Source organism: Odocoileus virginianus, chromosome 20, assembly GCF_023699985.2.
Source record: "Odocoileus virginianus isolate 20LAN1187 ecotype Illinois chromosome 20, Ovbor_1.2, whole genome shotgun sequence".
NCBI lineage: Eukaryota > Metazoa > Chordata > Mammalia > Artiodactyla > Cervidae > Odocoileus > Odocoileus virginianus.
The window spans coordinates 9,957,508-9,981,368 of record NC_069693.1 but is presented as its reverse complement, the minus strand read 5'-3'; the positions used below and the strand labels follow the sequence as shown (position 1 = coordinate 9,981,368).

Below are 23,861 nucleotides of genomic sequence, written 5' to 3'. Positions count from 1 at the left end.
GTAACTGTTTGCTCATCATTCATATCCTGTCAGAGGTGTCAATCTGAGAGGTTTTCTCTGATGTTTCTGAGATAGCACCTCTGGATTGACTCTAGAGAAGTGAGTGGGTTATAAATAAAGCAGGATTGGCTCTCAGAGCCAGTGAGATGATTGCTGAAGCTGGGATTGACAGATGCATGGGGCTTAATTGTCCTGTTCCACTTTTGTATGTTTGATGTTTTCTATAGTAAGAAGTTAAAACAGTACCCCATATCCCCCTACTCTGCCTTTTATCTTAACAGTACTTGTGTGTGTGTGTGTGTGTGTGTGTGTGTGTGTGTGTACGTGTGTACTCAGTCATGTTCAACTCTTTGCCACCCCCTTTGACTGTAACCCCACCAGGCTTCACTGTCCATGGAATTTTCCAGGCAAGACTACTGGTGTGGGTTGCCATTTCCTACTCCAGGCGATCTTCCCGACCCAGAGATCTAACCGCCACCTCTTGGTGTCTCCTGCAGGCAGATTCTTTACCATTGCGCCACCTAGGAAACCCAACAGTACTTAAGGCAACCTGAAATTGAGTTTTGTTTGTTTTGCTTCCTTGCTGGAATGTTTTCCTCATAAAAGGAAAGAAGGCAAGAATGGAGTCACTCTTTCTCACTTTGGGTGCTCAGTGCCTAGAACAGGATCAAGTCTGTAGTTAGCACTAAGCTGTCTGGAACATCTAGCTTTTGCCTGTTTTATTCACCGTGGCATCTCCAGCCCTTTGAGCAGCACCTTGTACAAAGTAAGGTTAATATATTTTTTACTTGAAAATAAGAATCACTTGTTTGAAATTTAGATGAATGAATGAGGGGCCAGGAATGCCAGGCTCAGGAGCTTTGACTTGGTCTAGAGGTGAACAGAGAGCTGGCAGGGACAGGTTTTGACAGGGCAAAAGGTCAGTAATTGAAAGGTCCTATGGAGATTGGTGTCAGGGGCGGGAATAAAGCAGGGGAAGTGTCCAGGCTATTGGGTGGGGATAGGGTAGCTCAGTGGCTACTGAAGGGACAAGACAGTGCTTTTTGGCTGAAAGACTGACCAGAAAAAAACCCAGGTTTCTTGGGAGGGTGGAGGTGTCCTTGGAGATGTAAGGACCCTCTCCTGACTTATACAGTCCACCAGCAATCATCACCCTTCCTCCCCCCCCCCACCCCTTAGTCCAGCACCCCTCCCAACACGGTGCAGGTCTGGGCAGAGGGACAGACACACAGCCACCCCAAAAACTTGTTCTCTCCTCAGTTTAATGGTGGTTAGTGGGATTGCCAAACCCCCTCCCCTTTCCCCTCCCCGCCCCATACAAAATGTGTTTTTTTGTTTTTTTTTTTTAAACAAGAAAAAGGGGGCAAAAGCCAGGAATGGGGGGAGGGGGTGCAATCTGATATTTTCATACAGATTTTTTATTTTTTTAATATATTATATATAAAACCATAGAGAGCAATGCACCCTCCCCCCAGACTCCTTTCCCCCTCCCCGGGGGGCCTGGAGGAGAGATGGGGAAGGCCCCCCCAGGAGTGGGTGGACAGAGACAAAAATGGATGGGACAGATGTGGGGGGGGAGGGGAGGAGAGCCCAGGAGCTGGGGAAAGGGGACTGGAGCAAAGTTGGGGCTGTCTCCCTCACCGCCCCCATCAAAGTTATGACACAAAGACACAGAATCCCTGTTTCCATGCCCTCCCCCCACCCTTACCCCCACCGTGCAAACATGGCTTTGCAAAGAGGTGCCCAGAGCTCTGTGAACTCCTACAATGGCTGGCATGGGGTCTGGAACCCCCAAAGAAATCTCTGTTCCCCTTCCCTGCCCACCCCACCCTTCCCAGAATGTGCCCCTCCCCACAAGACCTGGGACTGCAGCCTAGGGGCCTTGGCCTTCCCCCAGTTATCTTACCCCAACCCAATCCCTACCGCCCTCCCTGGACTTAGGGGGTCTGGACCTTTGGCCCTTGCCCCCACATCGGGGGACCCAGACCTCTGGGCCCGAGCTTCCGGCCCTTGTAGAGACCCAGGCAGCCAACACCCCCATCCCTGTCCAAGCGTCTGAGGTGTTAGTGGTGGGGGGAGAAGCCCACCATCCCAGACTCTGGTAAATGTCTTTGCAGCTGGCAGTGGGGTGGACCCCAGCCCAGGCCCAGGCCTGGGGTGGAGGTGGGGTCAGATGAAGAATTCTTCTTTCCTCTTGTGTCCATCGCTGCCATTGAGAAAGGCTTCTCTCGCTTCTCCCTGCTCATCTAGGCCACTGGCCTCATGGGTCAGATAGGAGCCTGAGGGGTGACAGACCCCCCCCCCAGGCAGAGGCCACAGATACGTGTGGACCCAGGAGTTGGACGGGGAGGCAGACAAAATACATCAGATGAAGATGAAGAGATGGAACATACAGGTTGAGGGTCAAGTCCAGGGAAGAGCAAAACGGGCAGAGAAAGAGAGAAAAGCAGAATTAGGAGGACTTCACAAGTTCACTGAAAGAGCAACCCTTATCCGTCCTCTAGGTGGTATCCCCTTGCTCTGCTCCCACCGAATTCGCCAATTAGGAATTCAAACGTACGCCCTTTATTCAGCTCCAACCCTTCACCCCTTTTAGGATCCTGGACCGAAAGACCCGCCTCTTTCGGGATCTGGGTCTCAATTTCCAATCCTGGGTCTAGGCTCCGCCCCCTTGCCCTGGCTCTACGCCCGCCCTCTGTCGAATCGGGTTCTAGGCCTCACCCCCTTCTGGACGCCACAACCAACCACACCCGTCGCTGAATTTGACCCCGCCCCCACTCACCCTTCTGCCGTACCGAGCACCAGACCATGCCCACCAGCACACAGATGATCAGAAACACCAGTAGCGCCAGGATGCCGCCCACAATGGCGTAGGGCACCGACGTCTGAGCCTCTACCACCGCACCAGGGTCTGCCAGAGGGACAGGGCGCAGGCCCAGGTCATCAGAGGATGGTCCCAGCCCGGGCCCATAGCTGGCAATGTCTTAAACCATTCTGCACGCCACGTCCAACCGCGCCCCCTTATGTGCCACGCCTCGCAAATTACCGCCACCTGGTGGGCCCTTCCCCTGGAGCCTTTTTTTTTTTTTTTTTCCAATTAGCAATAATTGCGCCTCGGATAAACCTCATTGGCTACAACACTGCCACTGAGCAGAGCTCCTGGCGCCATTCTTGATGTTCCACTTCTTCAAGGAATGCGTGTTGGTTTGTACACTGCCTGACTTGGGCCCCAGTCATTTCGCTAATACTTACCTGCCTCCTCCCCCCAGAGAAAAAGAAATAGCACATCCTTTTTCTTTGACTTCAGACCTAAGTCTCTTCGCATCTTGTTTAAAACGCTCCAGGTATTTAAACCGCTGATCTAGGGCCCAGCCACTCCAAAATTCCTGCCGCACCGTCATAGGAGCTAAGCACATAACACTTCTTTGTGCTAGCGACCTCCAACTGCTTTCTATATTTAGCTCAAAATTCTTTACAACAACCCTGTGAGGTAGGTGCTGTTGTTTATTTACACTTTACCGATGAAGAAACTAAGGCACAAAGTTACCTGCAACAGGACGCTGCAGAACTGAATCAACCCAGACAATCAGTCTGGTCCCAGAACTATAAGAACTCTGTGGGCTTTTGACCCCCTGGAATCATTCTTTGCATAGGTCGGCGCCTCAAACACCATCGAATCCATCCTGCCTGTTCCCAAGGCCCAGTCCCACCCAGGACGGCGAGGAGACCCTGGGGGGCCTCGTCCCTACGCTGAGCCCTGCCCTCAGGTCCTCACCGTAGACCACGAGCACGTAGAGCGCCCTCGCGTGGCCGTGCTTGTTCGACGCCTCGCAGGTGTAGGTGCCATTATCCGCGGATACCAGGCCCGGCAACGTAAGCGTCTCCCCGACTGCCTCCGCCCGCTCGGGCAAAGACTCATTACCGCGGTTCCAGCGGATCTGGTTAGGCCTGGGCGGGGATATAATGAGAGGTAGGGACGCAGGTGTCAGCACCCAATTCTGACGTCTCAGAAATCTAGATATGTGATATCTCCAAATAAGAGAATCCTTACTAGACCTTTCCTTCCTTGAAAACCAAGAGTCCCGAGCCCAACTTCCACCCATCAGCAGGATCTCAGGAAGCCTAGCCCCACCCCCACCCCCAGCCTCTTCCACCCTGAGAACCCAGGACACTGGGGACCCACAGCCTCCTTCCTCACCATCTAGCCCCAGATCCCTTCTTTCTCAGGATTCAGAAGGCTGGGTCTCAGCCCCCTCTGTTCTTCCAGCTTCAGGTGTCCAGGTCACCTATTCTCCGCAGGACCCAGGAATCTCGGACCCCAAAGCTCACCTGGGGTTCCCCGTCACAGCACACGTCAGCACCAGTGTGTCTCCCTCCCTCACCACAGCTTGGGAGGCATGGATCCGGGCCGTGGGGGAGTCTGTGGGCAGGAGTGAGATGGGAAAGTGGTTATCTGGGTTATGCAGGACTAGGAATTCTTCCGGGGACAGGTGGCAGGCGCATTGAAACCCTCTTTCCCCGCCGGGCGCTGGCCTGCCAGGCACTTACACTGCACGTCCAGCACGTACTGCGTCTGCTTGCTGTGTCCAGAGGGTAGCGCCTGGTTCTGCGCCTCGCAGATGACGATACCGCCATCATCCTTGCGGTCTACACGAAACCTCACTGTGCTTGCCACGCTCCAGACCTTGCCATTTTCCTGGCCGCTGGTCACTCCTGCCAAGCCCCGCCCAGAAACCGTCAAGTCAGGGCCATGGCTCCGCCCACTGAAGGCACAACCTCCCACCTGGCCAATCCTAAAGCAGGCTATTTGCCAAGCTCCACCCCTTACCCACAGCCTCGCCTCTAGTCCTCCGAACCACGCCCCTCTCCAAATCAGGCCCACAACCCCGTGTCTCTTCCCAAAGCTCCTCGCTCTCTCACCCCACGCCCTCTCATCTAATAATTCATTCAATGGGTATATATTGAGTAGTGGTTTAGTCGCTAAGTCATGTCCGACTCTTGCGACCCCATGGACTGTTAGCGCGCCAGACTCCTCTGTCCATTGGATTTTCCAGGCAAGAAGAATGGAGTGGGTTGCCATTTCCTTCTCCAGGAGATCTTCCCAACCCAGGGATTGAACTTGGGTCTCCTGAGCTGCAGGTGTTCTCCTGCGTTACAGGCAATTTCTTTACCGACTGAGCCACCAGGGAAGCCCAATATATTGAGCAGTAGTGTCCGCCAAACCCATGCACTCTTCCTCAAGCCCCATCCATATATAAACAAGCCTTTCCCAAGCTACACCTCCTGGAACCCTGTCTCATAAGTCTCGCCCCTCTCCAGCCCACTCCCATCCCCACCACCAGGTTGTACCTTTCAGTTCCTTTCGGTCCCGGTACCAGCGCAGGAGAGCAGCCGGGCGGGACCGTGGAACAAGACAGCTGAGCTCCACCTCGCCGCCCTCCACCGCCTGTTCCCGGACCTCCACTATAGGGTTCTCCGGGGCCACTGCCACAGGGAGAAGGGGACAAGAGGGAAGTCAAGAGAGGGACCAAGGTGGGCTCAGAGTAACCGAACTGCAGGGTTCCAGGGAGCAAGGGGAACAAAGCGTCAAACACAGAGGCCAAGGGCCGGGGAGACCGGCTGTATTTACTGGGAGCAGATGTCCAGGAGGTTAAAAACAGCCAGGGTCAAGTCTCAGGATAAGGGATGAGCAAAGGAGAAAGGAGACAGGCTGGATCTGAGGAGGGGGAGGCCGATACCCAGTACAGTGAGCGTGGCAATCTGGTGGTGGGTGTCCTCCGTGTAGAGCTGGCAGAAGTAGCCCCCCTCGTCCTCCAGGCGAGCATCTGAGAGCCGGATCCGTACCCGGCGCGGGGAGAACTCCTCAAGCTGGAAACGCTCATCCTTCAGGGCTAGAGAGTGAAAAGGTGGGAGTGAACTTGGGGAATCCATACCTCAGAAGTCCCACCTTTCCTCCAGGAGCTTACAGTTTGTCCCTCTCTTTTCTCCAGCCACACCCAGGTGTCTAAGGTGCCCACCTAGTTACTCTCTTGGGTACCCAGAATGTTTCAGGCCCTCTCACCCGACCAGGAGTCCAGGCCCCAGCCTCCTCCTCCCTCAGATCCAGGAGACCAGAGTCTCAGCTCTGTCTTCAGTCAGTCCCAGCCCTCTCCTCTTCCAAGACTCAGGCTCTGGAACCCCAGCACGCACCACGGGTACCATTGAAGAAGAGGGTCTGCCGGGCGGGGTTCTGAATGACAACTATGGATCCATCATACTGGTGCAGTCGGCAGGTTATCTCGGCCACCCCGCCCTCAGCCACTGTCACATTCTCCGTCTGTACTTCCTGTCCTGCCCCTGGACCAGTAGACAGAGAAACAGGGTAAGAGACTCATTGAGGGGTACAATTCAGTCTTTGCTCTCTCCCTCGGATCCTCACCCATCCAAACTTCCAATACCTCTCCTTCCCCTCCCATGCAGTTCATTACACCCAACGTTTCCTGTGGGCTGGAATCCAGGAGACGGATAAAACCTGCCCCCTGCTCTAGAGGAGCTGCAGTCAAGATCCAGTGGCTCTAAGGAGTGGGTGGGTGGGGAGCACAGGTCATACTGGGAGCCCAGAGGAAGTGGAGACTAAGAGCACCCAGGGAGATAGTGATCAGAGAAGATTCTAGAAGAAAGCTCCACTGGATCCACATTTTAAAGCGTGAGCAAATATATAAATAAATAAAGAGTGAGCAATCCACTGGGTATGGGAAACTGTTGTGTGTTCACCAAACCCTATCTTTCACACCTGAGCACATGTTTTAACTTGTCTGCAGAGATGGGCAAGATATTCTTCCCATTCCTGTAGAGTTAAGTTTGCTGCTCTTCCCATTTTTTTTTTTTTTAAGGCTATGTAGCACAGCTTGTGGGATCTTAGTCCCCCAAACAGGGACTGAACCCCCACCCCCTGCAGTGGAAGTGTAGAATCTTAACCACAACCACTGAACCACCAGGGAAATTCCTGCTGCTCTTCCCATTAACAAAGCACTCTGACCCTGTGAATCTGGGGAGGGCTTGTGACTTGCTTTGATCAACAGAATTTGCTAGAAGTGATACTGAATGAGTTCTGGAGCCTAGATCTCAAGAGACCTCACAGCTTCCACTCATGCCCTTTCGCTGCTCTGACACTGTTGGGTGAAGATGCCCGGGCCAGCCTCCTTGAGGACGAGAGACCACATGGAGAGAGAGAAGCCCAGCACCAAATGCCAGCCAAGGGAGTCAGGCCATTCTGGACTATCCAGCCCCTGTGGCATCACCGGGTGACTGCAGCCACATGAGTGACCCCAGTTCAGACCAAGAGAAGAAGTGTCCAGTTGATCCAATCCAAACTGCTGACTCCCAGAGTCATGAGCAAAAACATAATTGCTGTTCAAAGTCACAATGTTTTGGAGGGACTTCCCTGGTGGCTCAGATGGTAAAAGCATCGGCCTACAATGCAAGAGACCTGGGTTCGATCCCTGGGTTGGGAAGATCCCCTGGAGAAGGAAATGGCAACCCACTCCAGTATTCTTGCCTGGAAAATTCCATGGACCGAGGAGCCTGGTAGGCTACAGTCTATGGGGTCGCAGAGTCGGACACGACTGAGCGACTTCACTTCACTTCACTTAACATGGCTAAAGTTTAACTGGTACAACACACTGAAGTAAAAGTCACTCAGTCATGTCCAGCTCTTTGTGACCCCATGGACTGTACAGAATTGAATTCTCCAGGCCATAATACTGGAATGGGTAGCTGTACCCACTCCAGGGGATCTTTCCAACCCAGGGTTCAAACCCAGGTCTTTCACGTTGCAGGCAGATTCTTTACCAGTCCCTTCAAGGGGCAACACACTATTAGGCTACATTTCCTAGGATCCCTTGCGCTTCCGTGGGGCCCCATGACTGATTTCTGGCCAATAGGCTGTAGGCAGAAGAAAAACACCTCCTCCAGCCTGGTTCATCTCACCCGAAATCCTTCATGCTGGCAGAATGGGGGGGACCCCTAGGAGCCCAGAGGAGAATAGGATTATGAGCTGGAAGGAGTCCGAGGCCCTGACCTTCTGCCCCATGTTACCTACCTGCAGAGGACTTGTAGCATGAGCGAGAAATACATTTTTTGGTTAAGCCATTGAGATTGCAGGGCTGTTGTTACAGCACTTAACTTACTCTGATTAATCCATCAGAGGAATGAAGTAAGGGATTAGTAAGGGGGTGTTTCCAGCCAAGTAAACAGTGCAGAGTAAAGCTCAAAGCTGAGATTAATCATCACCAGCATCATCAATGTCACTGTCATCTTCAAAATAACAATAACCATCATAGCAACTGTTTATTAGGCAATTTCTGTTCCAGGCTTTGTGCTAAGGGCATTACCTATATAATTTCCACTTAATCATCACAATACCTGAATAAGGGAGGCACTATTATCAATCCCCATTTTTTTCTTCAGTTCTCATTTTTTAGGTGACAAAATTTGTTCCAGAGCGAGAAAATGACTTGGCCAAGGTCACAGCCTGAGAGTCTCCCAATTCTGCCTCGAGGTCTCCCAATTCTGCATCCTGCACCCACACCCACTTCTGCTTGTCTGGGTGAAAGGTGTCCAGCATTGGTGAGGACTATGGCATGTGCTTGTGAAGGGTCTCAGCCAAGCTACAAGATCAGCTTTTATCCTGAAGGCCAGGAACTGAAGCAGGAAAGGGCCATGATCAGATTTGATTATTCACTTTTTTTTTTTTGGCCATGCCATGCAGCACATGGGATCTTAGTTCCTTGACCAGGGATCAAACTTGTACCCCCTGCACTGGAAGCAGGGAGTCTTTTTTTTTTTCACAGTTCTACCACTTTATTGCTACCAACCCATCTCCCTCCACCCTCGTGCATACATGCTCAGTCATGTAACCCCATGGACTGCAGCCCACCAGGCTCCTCTGTCCATGGACTTTTCCAGGCAAGAGTACTGGAGTGGGTTGCCATTTCCTTCTCTGAAGGCAGGGAGTCTTAATCACCAGACCACCAGGGAAGTCCCTGGTTATTCACCTTTAAATTCTGGATAACTATTCTTTCATATCTCTTACATTCTGTCTCATTCATTCATTTGTGCTGCAGGGAGGTTTTTGGGGGCTAGGTGCCCAGGGATGAGTCAGGTGAGGTCCCTGTCCCGGAAGGCCTTCAAGATTTATGGGGAGGTAGACATAAATCACTGTAAAATCCCATCAGAAGTGTTTCAGTCCCTGTAAGAGGGATAGGTAACCTGATTTGGGGGCTGAAGGGTGGAAAAGATTAATTCCGGAGGGCAGGAAGAAAGCAGAGACAGCTAGCTTCCTAGTCAGTATACACTCTTCCCTTTCTCTTTAGTAAAAGAATCCTGATTGTATTTTATGGTTGCCCTGTGCTGTGCTCATCAGCTAAGTCATGTTCAACTCTTTGCAGCCCCACACCATGGACTGTCCAGTCCACCAGGTTCCTCAGTCCATGGGATTTTCCAGACTAGAATACTGGAGTGGGTTGCCATTTCCTCCTCCAGGGGATCTTTCCAACCCAGGAATTGAACCCATATTTCCTGTGTCTCCTGCATTGGCTGGTGGATTCTTTACCACTGAGCCACCCGGGAAGCCCTTACGGTTGCCCTACATCCAGCAGAAAGAGAATTTTCCCAGACTCCCTTGCAGCTAAGTGAGGCCGTGTGATAAGTTTTGTCCGACTAGATATCAGGAAAAGTGTCCTGTGATCATTTGAGGGGACTTTTAAAAAAATTATTTTTGCTATGCCAGGTCTTAGTTGCAGCAAGTCAACTCTTAGTTGTGGCATGTGGGATCTAGCCCCCAGACCAGGGATCAAACCCAGGCTCCCTACATCAGAAGCATGGAGTCTCAGCCACTGGATCACCATGGAAGTTGCAAGCAGACTTTTTAAAGAAAGGGGACAAGTCCTTTTTCCACCTGGTCACCTTTGTGCTGCCTGAAACTAGGATGTGATGGAGTTTGGGAACTGAGAACTGGAAGATGCCTGGGTCTCTGGTGATGATGTGGAGCTGTCATAAAAGCCTCAGATACCAACTTCCAGCTTCTTTTACCTTTGAATGTAATGTTTTGTGAATTTAAGGCCCTCTTAGGGGGTTATCTAGCACTTTCCTGAAAAGCAATCTTAATATGTCCAATCCTGGCACCAAACATTTTCCTTCCCATGTTTTCTCAGTCTCAGTAAATGTCACAACCTGGTTGCTCAGGCCAAAACACCTAAAAATCATCCACGTTTTCACCCTTTCCCTCATCTCTAACACCCACTACATCAGCAAGATCTATCCATTCTGCTTCTAAAATATATCCCAAACCTGTTCACCTTTGTCACATCATCCAGTGACACTATCTCTGACCCGGTCCTTCAAGAGCTACTTGTGAGTCTCCCTACTTCCACACCTGCCTCCCCACAAGACCAGTCTTAACACATCAGCTGGATAGTTGCAGTGCGTGGGCTTTTCCTGTGGTGGAGCACAGGCTCTAGAGTGCGCAGGCTCAGTAGTCACAGCTCATGGGCTTAGTTGCCCCGAGGCATGTGGAACCTTCTCTTAGACCAGGGATCAGACCCAGACCTCCTGCATTGGGGGCGTGGACCACCATGAGCCACTGGACCACCAGGAAAGTCCCCAGAACTCTATTTCATTACCACTGTTTTATATCCTGTATGGAACTTTCACTGAAATTGTTTTATTCATTTGCACACTTGCTGGTTGTCCCCCATTACTCGAATATACACCCCATGAAGGCATGATTGTAATCTCTTGGGTTTGTTGATGCACCCTAGTGCGTGGAAGTGTGCTTGACCCTTGATAAATGTCTGGGGAGACTGATGCCTGAATCTCATGTGCTAGGCATTTCAGCCTCACGACAACTTTGTGACATGACATTATTCTCATCTTAAACACTTGGGTTGATCCCAGCTGGACCACTTGCCATCTGTGTGACCTGGGACAAATGGCTTAAACTTCTTGAGGCTCAGATGCCCCGTTTGTAAAGTGGGGATGACGCCAGGGCCTGATTCACAAGAATCAGCCCAGAACCTGAGGCTCAGGGAGCCCTCTGTGCTGCTGTTATTACAACCTCCAGAAACATGCTTATTCCTGTGAAAACTGAACTGGCCTGTTTGCACATCCAGGCACTTTTTAAAAAAACATCTTGAAGGCTATTCGTGGATCCTGGTCCTCAGGACTAGCCCTAGGGCTAGCCCCCCATTTTACAGATGCAGAGAATGAGGCTCAGGGGTCCCAGACAAGTCAGTGGCAGAAACTCAACATCTCTTGGGAGCCTTCAGGACCTCTGGGTCTGCAACCCACCCCCCAAACGTATCCCCTGCTCTCTGCTTGAGGGAGCACATGGGGTAAGGGTGGGGGGCTTTTGTTTTATTCCCTCCCCCTCCTGAGGAGTCAGTAACCAACAGTGTCTGTGCCTGGAATATTAATGTCCCAGGAGCTTTTGTTTCGGGGTTGGGGGGTGGTGAGGCAAGATTTTCTGGTCAGCGAGGGGTTGAGCTTTGGTGACTGGGGCACTGGCCCTTTAAACTGCCTGGAAAAAAGGGACTAGGGAGGGTTTGGGAAAGAGTGGCTGAGCAGGTGATGTGTAGAGACCCAGAATCCAACACTCTCCTCCTTTAGACCCAGGAATCCAGACCCCCAACTGCCTCCTCTCCCAGGATCCGGGAGTCCCAGGTCCTAGCTTCCTTCTCCATCAGGATCAAGAATCTGGGTTCTCAGCATCTCCCCTCAAATCCAGGAGTCGCAAGCGCCCAGCCTTCTCCCTCCTCAAACCCAGGATTCTGGGCCCTCAGCCCCCTTTTCCTTCAGGAACCAGGGGTCCAGACTACACAGCTGGTGGATGCTTCCACGGAGACTAAAGAGAGTGGGGGGAGCACTTCCTGGGTCCTGAGTCAGCGAATACCCAAGGGAGTCTCAAGGTCACAGTTCCGGGAAGGTCACAGCCGCCCCCTCCATAGCCTCTCCCCAGGGGGCTCATGGCATCCTGCCTCCTCCCCCCCATCCTCCCCTAGGGAGGTGGTACATCCCTGCGTCCTGACCGAACCCCCCCCCAGCCCCCCATCAATGGCGGAGTCCGAACATCCTCACACAAAGCATCAATTCTTCCCCAGCTCAGCCTTGTGAAGGCGCCTGTATTCGCAGGACCTAGGCATCAGGGTCCCAGCCCCTCCTCCTCCCTCAGAAACCTGGAGTGGGACCCCCACCCAGGACTTCCTCTCTCCAGACTCAGGAGTCTGCACTCGCGCCCCACCCTCCATCAAGACCCAGGAGTCTGGGATCCCAGTGCCCATCTCTCTCTGGACCCAGGAGTTCAAGCCCCCCAGCCCCCTCCTCCCTCAGACCTAGAGTCCAAGACCCCAGCCCCTCCTCACCCTAACACAGAACCCCTAGACTTCTGCTCCCTCAGACCCAGGACTCTAGGCCCCCAGCTCCAGGATCTCCTGGGAACTTTTGGCTCCAGGGCCACAGCTGTCAGCCCCCCAGAACCACAGCCTTGACTCCCCAGGCCTCTTGTCCCCCTTCCCTCTGTGAGGCAAGCATCAGGTGGGGGCGTTGGGGTGAGTCAGCAGCCTCGCATACAAAGTTCCCCCTGTGGCCCCCACGTTCCTGGGATATTCAGAACTCCCTGGATTCCGGGCCTCCAGCCCAGTCAGGGGGTGGGAGAGTCCTCCGGAGGTTCCCCCTGGGTGTGGGGTCAGGGGAAGAATTCCTGCTCCGGGAAGGGTGCACTGAGCCCTGGCTGTCTTCTCTTCCACCCCCAGCACCCTCTATATTCACCCCAGTCCAGAAGAACCCGGGCTCTGCCGCCGCCCTCTTGCCCCACTAGGTGTCTGCTCAGGCGCCTCTGTGCCTGGTCCCTCTAGAGGACCTAGGGGCCTGGGGTCTGCACAGGCGGGAGCCAGTGGGTGCTCGGGTCGTGCTGCCACAGGCCACTGGGCACTGGCGAGTCCGGCCCCCCACCCCCACCCCACCCAGAGAGAGAAAGCTGCCTTTGTGTTCCCCAAGACGGGGACAGGCCAGGCTCGCACGACATTAACCCACCCCGGGCCCCAGCCCTGCTGCGTCTAAGGTCTTGGAATCCCTCGGGGAACCTGACCCCCTGCTCTGGGGACACAGGCATCCAGCTCATGGGTGGGTGGAGGCCAGAGGCAAAACCCTGCTTCTCAGAGTGGCCGGCCCAAACTTTACGAGGTGGGGAAGAGTGAGTCCCTACGGTGGGAAACATTATTCAGGATTAACAAACTCTCCCTCCATCAGCACCCCCCACCCCACTCTTAATAGCCTCTTCATCTTTTCTTTGGATCTGGAGGTCTGTTTCCCGTGCTCCCTTCTGGGCCATCCAGTCCCTGGCCTGTGGGTCTCTGTTTCTGCCTGCCTGCATCTCTGGGCAGGCAACCCATCCATCTCTCAACCCCTCTTGCCCGCCCACCCTGGACCCTTCTTTCTATTGGCATACATATCATCATCCTTTTCTGATATTGCTGGTAGATAAGGGAACCAGGGAGAAGAGAATACATTTTTGAAAGGGTGTAAATGAACCCCAGCTCCTGTCCCCACTCCTGCTGGCTGGCCAAGGTGAGAGGGGAAGGGGAGTGACAAAGAGGGGAAGGTGAGGACCACGGACACCACCAAGAATCCGGTGGCCAAAGCCATTCAGAAATAGCCAATGAAAAGGAAAGCAGGCAGGGCCCCCTGGGATCAGATACTTCAGCTGCCTACCCCACGCTTTACAGGAGGGGAAGTGAAGCTCAGAGTGGGGTGGGGCAGGGGCAGACCCAGAACTACACCCTAGCCGGTTGCAGAGTGCTTCCCATGACACCTAGCTCTCTCCCAACTGGTAAAGTCCCCCGTCATTTCATCTAGAGAAAGTTGACAGAAGGGATTAGGGCACCAGGAAGCAGAGACTTTAAAACCACAGGAGGGACAAGCCTGGAGAGCTCCCTCCCAGAAGAGCTGGTGAAAAGATTCCGGACCTGGGGAGGTGGTCCTCTTAGGCAGTATTCGGATTCTGAGAATCCAATCTCCCACGATTCTAGACCTCAGATGTGTCAAGATTCGGGATCTCCGAGAGGTAAAGGTTTCAGAGTTTTGAAGGTGTCAGGAGGCTAGAATGCAAATGCCAGCGAGGCTCTAGAATTTTAAAGGTGTCAAGAGTCTAAAGACTTTGGGCTTCTGGAAGCCAGTGGTTCTAAAACCTCAGATTCTCTGTTCACTGGATTCAATGGTTCTAGGAGTCTATGAGCTGGCCTAACAAAGAAAGAGAAACAGAAGTGGATGGAGATGTAGCTTAAGTACTAAAGTGCCCATCTGGGAAATTGTGGCTTGTCTGCCACAAAGCAAGGAGGTAATTGTGAAAGTTCTGAAGCGATGACAGAAGACTACAGCAGAAAGCAAGGTGGAGGGTGACAGGCCCACTCTCAGCCCGTCACTTTGCCCTGAGGAGGGGAGAAGCACACACAGCTCTGAAGTGGGGAAGGTGTCACTGCACCCAACTTGCCAGCAACTCCTTCGCGTGTCCAAGCTGGAGTTCCTTTCCTTTCAGGTCACCGAGTTCAACACCCTCACTTTACAGAAAGGCAAACTGAGGCCCCAAGAGAGAAGGGTGCTTGCCATTGACTATGCTGGCAAATGGCATGAGCCAGAATTTAAACCCAGGCAGGCCCCCAAACCTGTGCCATCTGGTCACAGCTCCCACATTTCTACAGGACCTCCGGCCCTCCCACTTCTGCTCAGCTACCTCCCTGTTATCCGTTCCCCACCACCCCAAGTGGCTTCCCCCACCAGGGAGAGGGTGACTGGTGGCAGGAACCAGGCACACACAATGTGAGAGTGTGAGTGTGGGGGGTGACATTTCCTGACCTTGTCCTGGGTCTCAGGGTCACCCTGTCTTGGAGGACTCCAGCTTTTCACAGTGCATGATAAGGGTATGTGGAGGGCTCCCTGGATGTCCTGGAGGGGGCTTTTCTGTAGATAGTGGCCTGGGTGTGTGAATGGTTGGGGAGGGGCAGCGTTTGGAAGGCATCTGTTGGATCCACGTGTGTGCCCACATGCCAAGGTTCCCCACACACTTCTTCTCATACACACACACACACACACATATGCACACATTTCCCTCCAGGGCCCTTCAGGATGCCCTGCCTGACTCAGTTCCTCTCCAGGGGCACAGAGAGATGCAGAAATGAAGGATGGTGATGGGGAAGTCCAGGATGGAGGATGTGACGGTAGACAGGGGCAGCAAAGAGACCGGGGACAGGGACACAGTGGGACAGACAGACAGGAGAGAGTGGGGAATGAGGCAGACAGATGACAGGGAGGGCTAGAGAACCAGGAATGACAGAAGGAGAGGGGACGAGGGAATGGGACAGATGGGGGACAGAGCAGCAGGGGTGACAGAGACGGGGCAGGGAGGGAGGGCAGAAATACAGGGGCACAGAGCAGGGAATGGAGAGGATGCTGGGGGCGGGCAGAGTGACCCAGTGAAAAGGGACAGGGACCAAGGGACAGAGGTGGGGGACAAAGACAGGCTAGAGAGCCAGGGGACAGGGAGACAAGGAGACAGGGGGACAGACGGAGAGACGGACAGTCTTGGAGACAGAGGGACAGAGGACAAGGGTAGGGGGACAAGGAGAGAGACTAAGGGACTCAGAGACGGGCGGACAGAGGGACACTGGGATCGGACAGAAGGACAGCAGGGCCGGCCTCGAGAAGGCTGGCTTGGGGCTGGAGGGGGGTCTCGGGCCCTTTGTCCCTGCCGGGATCAGGGCCTGTGCGGGGTTGGGGGGGCTGCGGCACGGTGGCCGGGCCTGCGCCCCCTCCCCCGCTCGCGGCTCCCGGCTCGCGGCTCCCGGCCCGCGCTGCGCTTTGTCCCGGGGAGGGGGGCCCGGCCCGGCTCCGCGCGCATTGTTCGGCCTCTGCGGCCCCGCGACCGCCCGGCTGTCACCGCGGCGCGCCCCCCGCCACGACCCGGCCAGCCGGCCGACCCCGGCTCCCGACCCTACCTGGCCCCGCCGCGGCCGCCCACAGCAGCAGCAGCGGCCACTGGAAGCGCCGGGCCCGGCCCATGGTGCCGCCGCCGCCGCCGCCGCCGCCGCCGCTCGCTCCCGGCCCGGCACCTGCACCGCCCGCGCCGCCCGCCCCGCCCCCCGCGCCCCGCCCCCTGCCCGCCCGGGGGGCGGGGCGCCGAGGCCGGGGCGGGGCGGGGCCGGCGCGGGGGCGGGGGCGGGGAGACGCGGGGAGGCCCCGGGCAACGCGGGAGAGGGCACCTCTAGAGGATGTGGGGAGTCGGAGGGGGAGCTGCGCCCGAGAGCTCCGGGGCCCCGGGGGCGGGGGCGAGCAGGGGGCGTGTGTCGGGGGGACCCGCGGCCAGAGAGTGCGGGCGCTGGGTGAGGACAGAAGTGGTGGGCGATGATGCGGAGGGGAGCGCGGGCAGGTGCTGTGAGGGGCAGTGTGTCGTAGGAAAGGTGGGGGTGCAAGGATGCGCCGAGGTGCGGGTGGGTGCGGAGGGGAGGGAGTTGAGTGAGGATGTGTGTGAGGCTGTGAGCGTCCAGGGAGAGGGAGTTTGCTGCGGAGAGTGGGAGAGGTGCTCCCTGGACAGGTAGAGGTATTCCGTGGGTGAAGGTGAAGGGGGGTGCACATATTCCACAGGGGAAGTGAACGTATTCTGGAGGGGTAGTGAAGGTGAAGGTGTGAGCATGGAGTGGGGTATAGGAAAGGTGAGAGTGAGACGTAGTCTGTGGACAGGTGAGTGTGAGGTTGAGAGTGTCATGTGACAGGCTGTGAGCTGAGCCACCTTGAGAGCGAAGGCAACAGCCTGCTGTCTGGGCAGGTCCTGGACCTCCCAGGGCAGGGCTAGGCTGGGCTGGGGTCAGGTCTCACCCTTCCACCGGTCCTCACCCGGAAACTCCGTGTTTCTGCATCATTCCTGGGGTGGGAGAGGCTCTGGTGGACGCCCAAGCGTCTAGCCTCCCCACCCTGTGTCCCTACTCTTCCAGCCTCGACTGTCTATGCGCTCTCCCATCGTTGGTGCTGACTCACTCCTCCAGACTTGGGTCCCTTTTCCCTCCTGGGAGGTGAGTCTCCCCGAGCCCCCTTCTGTGGGACTTTGTAGACCTGGTGCAGGGTTATCAATCACCCGTATGAGCCAGGAAGAGTGAGAAACCATAGAAGGTAGGAGACTTCAACCTCTTCTACCATCATTTGACAATCAGGGAAACTGGGATATGCCAAGTATGAGAATGCTTTATCTCCATCACTACCCCAAACTCCTCCATTCAGGCACTCCATCGGACTTCAGCTCCTGGTATCCTTCCTGTTCTCAGTCCCCAGCATCCTCTCTCTCAGTGGGGCCCAAGCTCCCATCAGTCTCTATGTGCCCAGGACTACAGCTCCAAGTGACTTCTTTCCAATTCTCAGTTTACCTTTCTGTAAACTGGAGAAGTGTGTTGAGTTGGATAATCTTCAGTCCTCCCACAGCTCACAGTCTGTGTGTTGAGATAGGTGGGAGAGAGGTGTCCAACCTGGATTTAGGATACTGGGTTACGGAGTAGCTAAGGGTTGTCTTTCCTCTCAGGAACCTATAGGTCCCCCACTCATGGTTCTAACCAGTGTCTCCTACTCCAACTCCAGGGAACCCTGGAGGATGTTGGTTTGGCTCTCATCTGTCTTTTTTGGGCCCCACCTTTTCTTCCACATGAGGTTGTCCTGTTCCAGTCCTACTCCAAGTTACTGTATCCATTGGGATTTTCATGCAAGTGACGGAAAATTCAACCCAACTGGCTTAAGAAAAAGAGGATTGTTTCACATATAAAAAAGTCTTGGGTATGATTGACTCCAGCATGATCTGTCCTAAGGATAAATGGCCCCCTTATGTAGTAGGGTGACTGGTCAATACCCCTGGGACCACATATTTGGGGCTTCTTATTTGCAGAGGGGTAGAGAGAGAAAAGGGCTTTCCAGGTGGCACTAGTGCCTGCCAATGCAAGAGATGCAGGTTTGATCCCTGGGTCAAGAAGATCCCCTGGAGGAGGGCATGGCAACCCACTCCAGTATTTATGCCTGCAGAATCTCTTGGACCTCTGAGCCTGGCAGGCTACAGTCCATGGGGTCGCATAGAGTCAGACACGAATGAAACCACTTAGCACACACTCACATAGGTATATACCTGAGCTTCCCGGGTGTCGCTGGTGGTAAATAATCCGCCTGCCAATGCAGGAGATGCTAGAGATGTGGGTTCAATCCCTGGGTTGTGAAGATCTCCTGGAGTAGGAAATGGCAGTATTCTTCAGTATCCTTGCCTGGAGAATCCCGTGGACAGAGGAGCCTGGCAGGCTATGGGTCATAAGGTCGCAAAGAGTGGGCCACGACTAAAGCGACTTAGCACAGCACATAGCACAGAGAGAAAAAGACAGGCAGACTGAGAGAGCCAGGCTGTGGGATCCTGAGCAGAGATAAGAGACTTGAAGAAGCTCCTTCAGCAGAATGAGGAAATATTTTTTTTCCTTAGAACCCTCCTTGAAACCTTCCATTGGGTCTCCTTGGTCCAGATAATGCCACCTGCCTATTACTGAACCAACATCAGTGGCCAGGAGATGAGATGAAACTGATTAAATTAGATATGAGCCACAGGCTTCCTCTACCCCCAGGTCAGAGGTGAAATTAGATTTCTCAAGCAGAAGTAGATACTGGGGAGACAGTTGCTGTCCCTGCTATTTTGGGTGGCAGGGTGGGCTGCGCACTGTGGGCTTGACCATTCTTGGGTTTTTGAAGTCTTGGGATGGTTCAGAATTTGTTATTTGTTTTCTCAGCATCGTTCTGCAAGATAATAGAAAATATATTGGCCTCTGCCCCTGGTTCCTGACACAGAGCTCCTGAAACCCTTGTAATTACGTAAGTGATAAGAACACCAGGAACAGCTTTTGTTCTAATATTTAGTCTTTGACCCTAGCTCTCCTAACTCAGGTCTCCTGAAAGCCTTGTCATTTCTTGGGTGATTAGAGTGTCTTTTGTTCTAATATGTGACTTATGGTGGACTCCTAAATGAGGGCTGGTACCCAAAAAGATCCAACTATGATAACAAACTTGAGATTTTCAGCTCCACTCCCCATTCTCTTGAGACGGGAGAAGGAAAATGGAGCAAAGGATCCATGATGCCTTCGTTATGAAGCCTCTGTAAAAATCCCAACAGTATAGGGTTCAGGGAGCTTGTGGGTTGATGAAGTGACACGCATGAAAAGAGAATGGAAGCTGTATGCCCCTGGGCACAGACCTTGCCCTGTGCATCTCTTCCATCTGACTGTTCATCTGTATCCTCTATCATATTCTTTTATAATAAAGGTAAGTCACTATTTTCCTGAATTCTATGAGCCACTCTAGTGGGTTAATCAGACCTGAAGAGGGGATCATGGGAACCTCTGGTTTGTAGCCGATTGGTCAGAAGCACCGCAGTCTGGACTTCTGATTGTCATTGGAAGTGGAAAGTATGGGACTGAGTCCTTAATCTGTGGGATCTGAGGCTACTTCTGGGTAGACAGTGTCAGAATTATGTCATAGAGCAGCCAGCCAGGGTCACAGAGAATTTCCTGGTGTGGGGAAGCACTCCCCACATTTGATGACCTGAAGTGCTGTGAGTGTGATCCTAGTGTGAGAGTCAAGGAGAAACACAGAAGAAAGACACAGTAGGGAAAAACCGAGTTGTTCCCTCTACAGAAAGAAGACTGGGTGGGCATTTCCCCCCAGTACACGTTCCCTCCTCCTTTGTCCTTTCCTAAGAGAATCCTGATTATGTTCAGGCATCAACTTTTCTTTAACAGCCAGCTGATGTGCGGGAAGTCCTAGGAGTAGGGTCTGAATATACTTTGTTAAATAGTGTGGCTCCATGCCCACTTCCAGTGCAAGGGGTGGGGCATGAAACAAATCAGGCAAATAAAACGCGGGAAAGGCAAGTCACCCTGGAAGTTTGGGGATAAGCTTTCTTTGTTTTAAAAAAGAAGAGAAGAGATGGCCCTTTGTTATTGCTTCCAAATGTGGGTGTGATGCCTGGAACTGCAGTGGCCTTCTTGGGGCCATGAGGCAGATATGCTTGAATGGATCCTTTAGGACATAATGGAAACATTGAATAAGTCAAGCCAGGAACTGCTCTAACTCATGATCTCTTCTATGAGATCATCAATTTCCTCTTTGTTTCAACCATCTTGAGTTGGGTATCCTTTTAAATACAGCCCTGACTGCCATATTGCCTGCAATTCAGATAGAATACATGGAGGCAGCCCTGCTTACAGATTAAAACATTTTAAGTGGTAGTTTTCTTTTTCAGTTGCTTCCCCATCCTTGTGATAGGATCTCTCTCATAGAGGTTGTTTTCTCAGCTCCGCCTGAGTGGGTTGCCTACCATGAGAATTGCCTGAGTGGTAGATGCCTATTTACAACATGCACAACTGTATGTTGTGACTTTGATATAAACTTCCCTGGCCATAGCAGAGGAGGTTGTTGGCAGAGTCCTGACCCAAACTGGACTCCACCAGAGAAGAGTGAGAAGAGTCTGTTCATTAAAATATCATAACCAGACAGAAGTAGTTCTTAGTACTTGACATTTCAAGGGCATGTTTGGCTACTGTGTTTGAGGCAGGAGGTAGTCTGTGAGGAGATAAAAAGAAGGTGAAAGCCTAGTCCATGAAGGAAGCCACACACTCAGAGTAAGAGAGAGTGACACAGAGAGGGAGATTTTGCAAAAGGGAGACAACAACAATTGAAAAGCCCAGCTTTTCAATTCTGTTTCTTGTCCCTGATGCAGCCCAGAGACCTAGCTCTTGCCTGGATTCTAAACTTCCAATAATGCTGTCGTTTTTCGCTTGAGTCAGCTCAAACAGATTTTATTTCTTGCAACTGAGATCCCTGAACAAAAACTTGGGAGCCATTAATGATGAGGTCCTGATCACAAGGTCTGGTGTAGAACCTTATGAGAAATTTATCTCTAGCTTCAATAGCTGCACCATGGGACATGTATTTCCATCCTTTGATCCCCAGTGTAGGGCATCATGGGAGACACAATCCTACCCTCCAGTCTCTGCCACAGGGTCTCATGGGAAATGCAGTCCTAGCCTCAATTTCAGCTGTAAGTCATCGTGGGAAATGTATTCCTAGCCTCCAGTCTCTGCTGTGGGCGTATCATGATGAATGCAATCCTAGTCTCCAGTTATCACCTAGGGGAGCAACCTGAGGGTCCCTAACCCACACCTCAGCTGTCTCAATAAAACAAGTACACTTCCCTTAGACAAAAAGGTAAGGAAGTCATACTCCCTCTCATTTCTAATAAAAACCTCACTCCGGGCAAACTTGTTAAAAACACACAACACACACACACACACAGAATTGATTATACCTTCTAGCTGCTTTTTCTTTTTCTTTTCTGTTTTTTACAAGACAGGAACAAGAGAGCGTTAACCACAAGACACCGGTATAAGCTGATGGGTCTTCAAAATTGGGACAAGGGTTGCTCTGCAGCTCATTACCATCTCATTGTAATATTAAGATCTCCGCCCCGGGAACCATATTGGTACAATCCAATTCCTGTCCAGCCTCCAAAGGGCCACCCAGGGGCAGAAAAGAGGAGTGCATTCTAGGAAATCAGTACTTATTTCCACAAATCAGTGTGACACGAGACCCCTGCCCCTAATAACTCTTCTTCACACTTTTCTATAAAAAACTTGTCCCCAACTTGTAATCTGGGAGAAGGTATATTTAGAGCATAGGAGATCCAACCAGTCAATCCTAAAAAAAGTCAGTCCTGAATCTTCATTGAAAGGACTGATGTTGAAGATGAAACTCCAACACTTTGGCCACCCGATGTGAAGAACTGACTTGTTAGAAAAGACCCTGATACTGGGAAAGATTGAAGGCAGGAGGAGAACGGGACAACAGAAGATGAGATGGTTGGATGGCATTACTGATTGGATGGACATGAGTTTCAGCAAGCTCCGGGAGTTGGTGATGGACAGGGAAGCCTGGCGGGCTGCAGTCCATTGGGTCCCCAAGAGTCGGACATGACTGAGCAACTGAACTGAACTGACCCCTTCTCCATTCCTGGACCATTGAATAAAAATCTGCCTTGCAACAAACTTCTGGACTCACTGGTGCGGGAGGGTAGGGGGGTGGCGGAGTGGGAAGTGGGGGTCGCTTTTCAGTAAGTTTCTGCTGCTGTAGGGAATCACAGCAGAATGGTGAAAGTAGCCTCAATTTTAATTATGCAGCATCTCAGAAAATGTCATCTTAGCCTCATCTCTGCTTAAACGTATCATGGGAAATATAGCCTTAGGCCAGGTTTTGTTGTAAGGTACCACCCAGGATGTCCTCTTTCCTTCCCTCCCTTCCTCCTTTGTTCATGTCCTGGGCTCTAATATAGAAAATGGGAATACAGTAGTGAGCAAGTAAAAGGATTGACTCTTTATGGAGATTCTTGTGGGGAGAGTTAGCAAAAACCAGACAAACAAGTGATTATTCCAGCCAACCATTGAAGCATAACAAAATACCCCAAAACTCAGCCATGTGAAACCACAACCTCTTTATTTTACGATTCTGTGGGTCAGGAGTTTGAACAAGGCACAGTGAGGTCAGTGTGGATTGACTCCTCAATGGACTGGGGCCAACAGCCAGAGATGGATGAGCTGCTTCATCTGGGGCTATATATCAGAAACCTTGGTTCTGTGTGGGTTGAATTGTGTCCCCCCAAAATATGTTGAAATCCTAACTCCCAGGTTCTATGAATGTGACCTTATATGGAAATAGGGGGACTTCCATGCAGGGGGTGCAAGTTCGATCCGTGGCTGGGGAACTAATATCCCACATGCTGAGGGGTACAGCCAAAAAGTTAAAAAAAAAAAAAAAAGGTAGATTGGTATATTAAGATGAAGTCAAAGTGGATTAGGGTGAGCCCCTAAATCCAATGATGGGTGTCCTCATACAAAGAGAGAGATTTGGAGACTCACAGCCATATTGACAGGAAAGAAAGTCATGTGATGACAGGCGGAGACTGGAGTGATGGATGCAGCCACAACCCAAGGACTGCTGATGATTGCCAGCAAAGAAGGCTGAGTGCCGAAGAATTGATGCTTTCAAACTGTGGTGCTGGAGAAGACTCTTGAGAGTCCCTTGGACAGCAAGGAGATCAAACCAGTTAATCCTAAAAGAAATCCACCCTGACTGTTCATTGGAAAGACTGATGCTAAAGCTGAAGCTCCAGTATTTTGGCTGCCTAATTCGAAGAGCTGACTCATTGGAAAAGACCCCGATGCTGGGAAAGATTGAGGGCAGGAGGAAAAGTGGGTGACAGAGGATGAAATGGTTTGATGGCATCACTGACTCAATGGACATGAATTTGAGCAAAATCCAGGAGATAGTGAAGGACAGGGAAGCCTGGCGTGCTGCAGTCCATGAAGTTGCAAAGAGTTGGACATGACTGAGCGACTGAACAACAGTAACCCAGAAGCAAGGAAGAGGCCACAAAGGATTCTTCCCCAGAGCTTTAGAAGGAGCATGATTCTGCCAACACATTAATTTTTTTGTTTCTGACATCCAGAATTTCTGTTGTTTGAAGCCACCTCGTTGAAGCTTGTAGTCACTTATCATGGCAGTCCTAGGAAATGAAATCAGTTGGGTTTCTCAGTTCTCCCACACTTTGCATCTGCTAGGGTTGCCATGTCCAGGGTAGCTCCTTTGTTCATTTGGCTGGTGCCTGGGCTGAGATGGCTTGGAACATCTGGGGCTGTCTCTCCATGTGGCATCCATGCACAAGTAGCTTGGGTGTCCTCAGAGCATGGCAGTCTTAGTGCAGGAGAACATGG

At 52.3% G+C, this 23,861-nt stretch overlaps 1 protein-coding gene, 3 long non-coding RNA genes and 1 pseudogene across 4 annotated transcripts; 2 read left to right on the top strand and 3 right to left on the bottom strand.

The window, feature by feature from the left end:
• Positions 1-1,245: 1,245 nt before the first annotated feature.
• Positions 1,246-16,138, bottom strand: CADM4 (cell adhesion molecule 4). The gene is made up of 9 exons (XM_070450752.1): positions 16,026-16,138; positions 6,190-6,336; positions 5,739-5,891; positions 5,350-5,484; positions 4,549-4,713; positions 4,330-4,420; positions 3,776-3,948; positions 2,783-2,911; positions 1,246-2,279 (listed from the first exon to the last, which is right to left on the bottom strand). The coding sequence occupies exons 1-9, from the start codon at positions 16,087-16,089 to the stop codon at positions 2,170-2,172; spliced, it is 1,167 nt and encodes a 388-aa protein (XP_070306853.1). The 5' UTR covers positions 16,090-16,138; the 3' UTR covers positions 1,246-2,169.
• On the bottom strand, positions 3,077-3,158 carry LOC139030121 (U4 spliceosomal RNA; annotated as a pseudogene).
• LOC139029853 (uncharacterized) lies at positions 6,280-10,763 on the top strand. Its single transcript, XR_011482097.1, has 2 exons — positions 6,280-6,361; positions 6,460-10,763. It is a non-coding gene; the product is annotated as an uncharacterized lncRNA (long non-coding RNA).
• Positions 16,139-16,309: 171 nt separating the features above from the next.
• On the top strand, positions 16,310-22,139 carry LOC139029852 (uncharacterized). The gene is made up of 4 exons (XR_011482095.1): positions 16,310-16,409; positions 17,019-17,096; positions 18,831-18,912; positions 21,449-22,139. It is a non-coding gene; the product is annotated as an uncharacterized lncRNA (long non-coding RNA).
• On the bottom strand, positions 18,496-19,547 carry LOC139029851 (uncharacterized). The gene is made up of 2 exons (XR_011482093.1): positions 19,413-19,547; positions 18,496-18,837 (listed from the first exon to the last, which is right to left on the bottom strand). It is a non-coding gene; the product is annotated as an uncharacterized lncRNA (long non-coding RNA).
• Positions 22,140-23,861: the final 1,722 nt, after the last annotated feature.

Bases quoted from the DNA above. Each gene is read 5' to 3' on its own strand.
- CADM4 (XM_070450752.1), bottom strand. From the start codon at position 16,089: ATGGGCCGGGCCCGGCGCTTCCAGTGGCCGCTGCTGCTGCTGTGGGCG. The intron at 2,912-3,775 runs GTGAGGACCTGA...TCCCTCTGGCAG, and splicing joins CTACGTGCTCGTGGTCTACG to ACCCTGGTGCGGTGGTAGAG. The intron at 2,280-2,782 runs GTGAGTGGGGGC...GTCACCCCTCAG, and splicing joins GTGCTCGGTACGGCAGAAGG to GCTCCTATCTGACCCATGAG.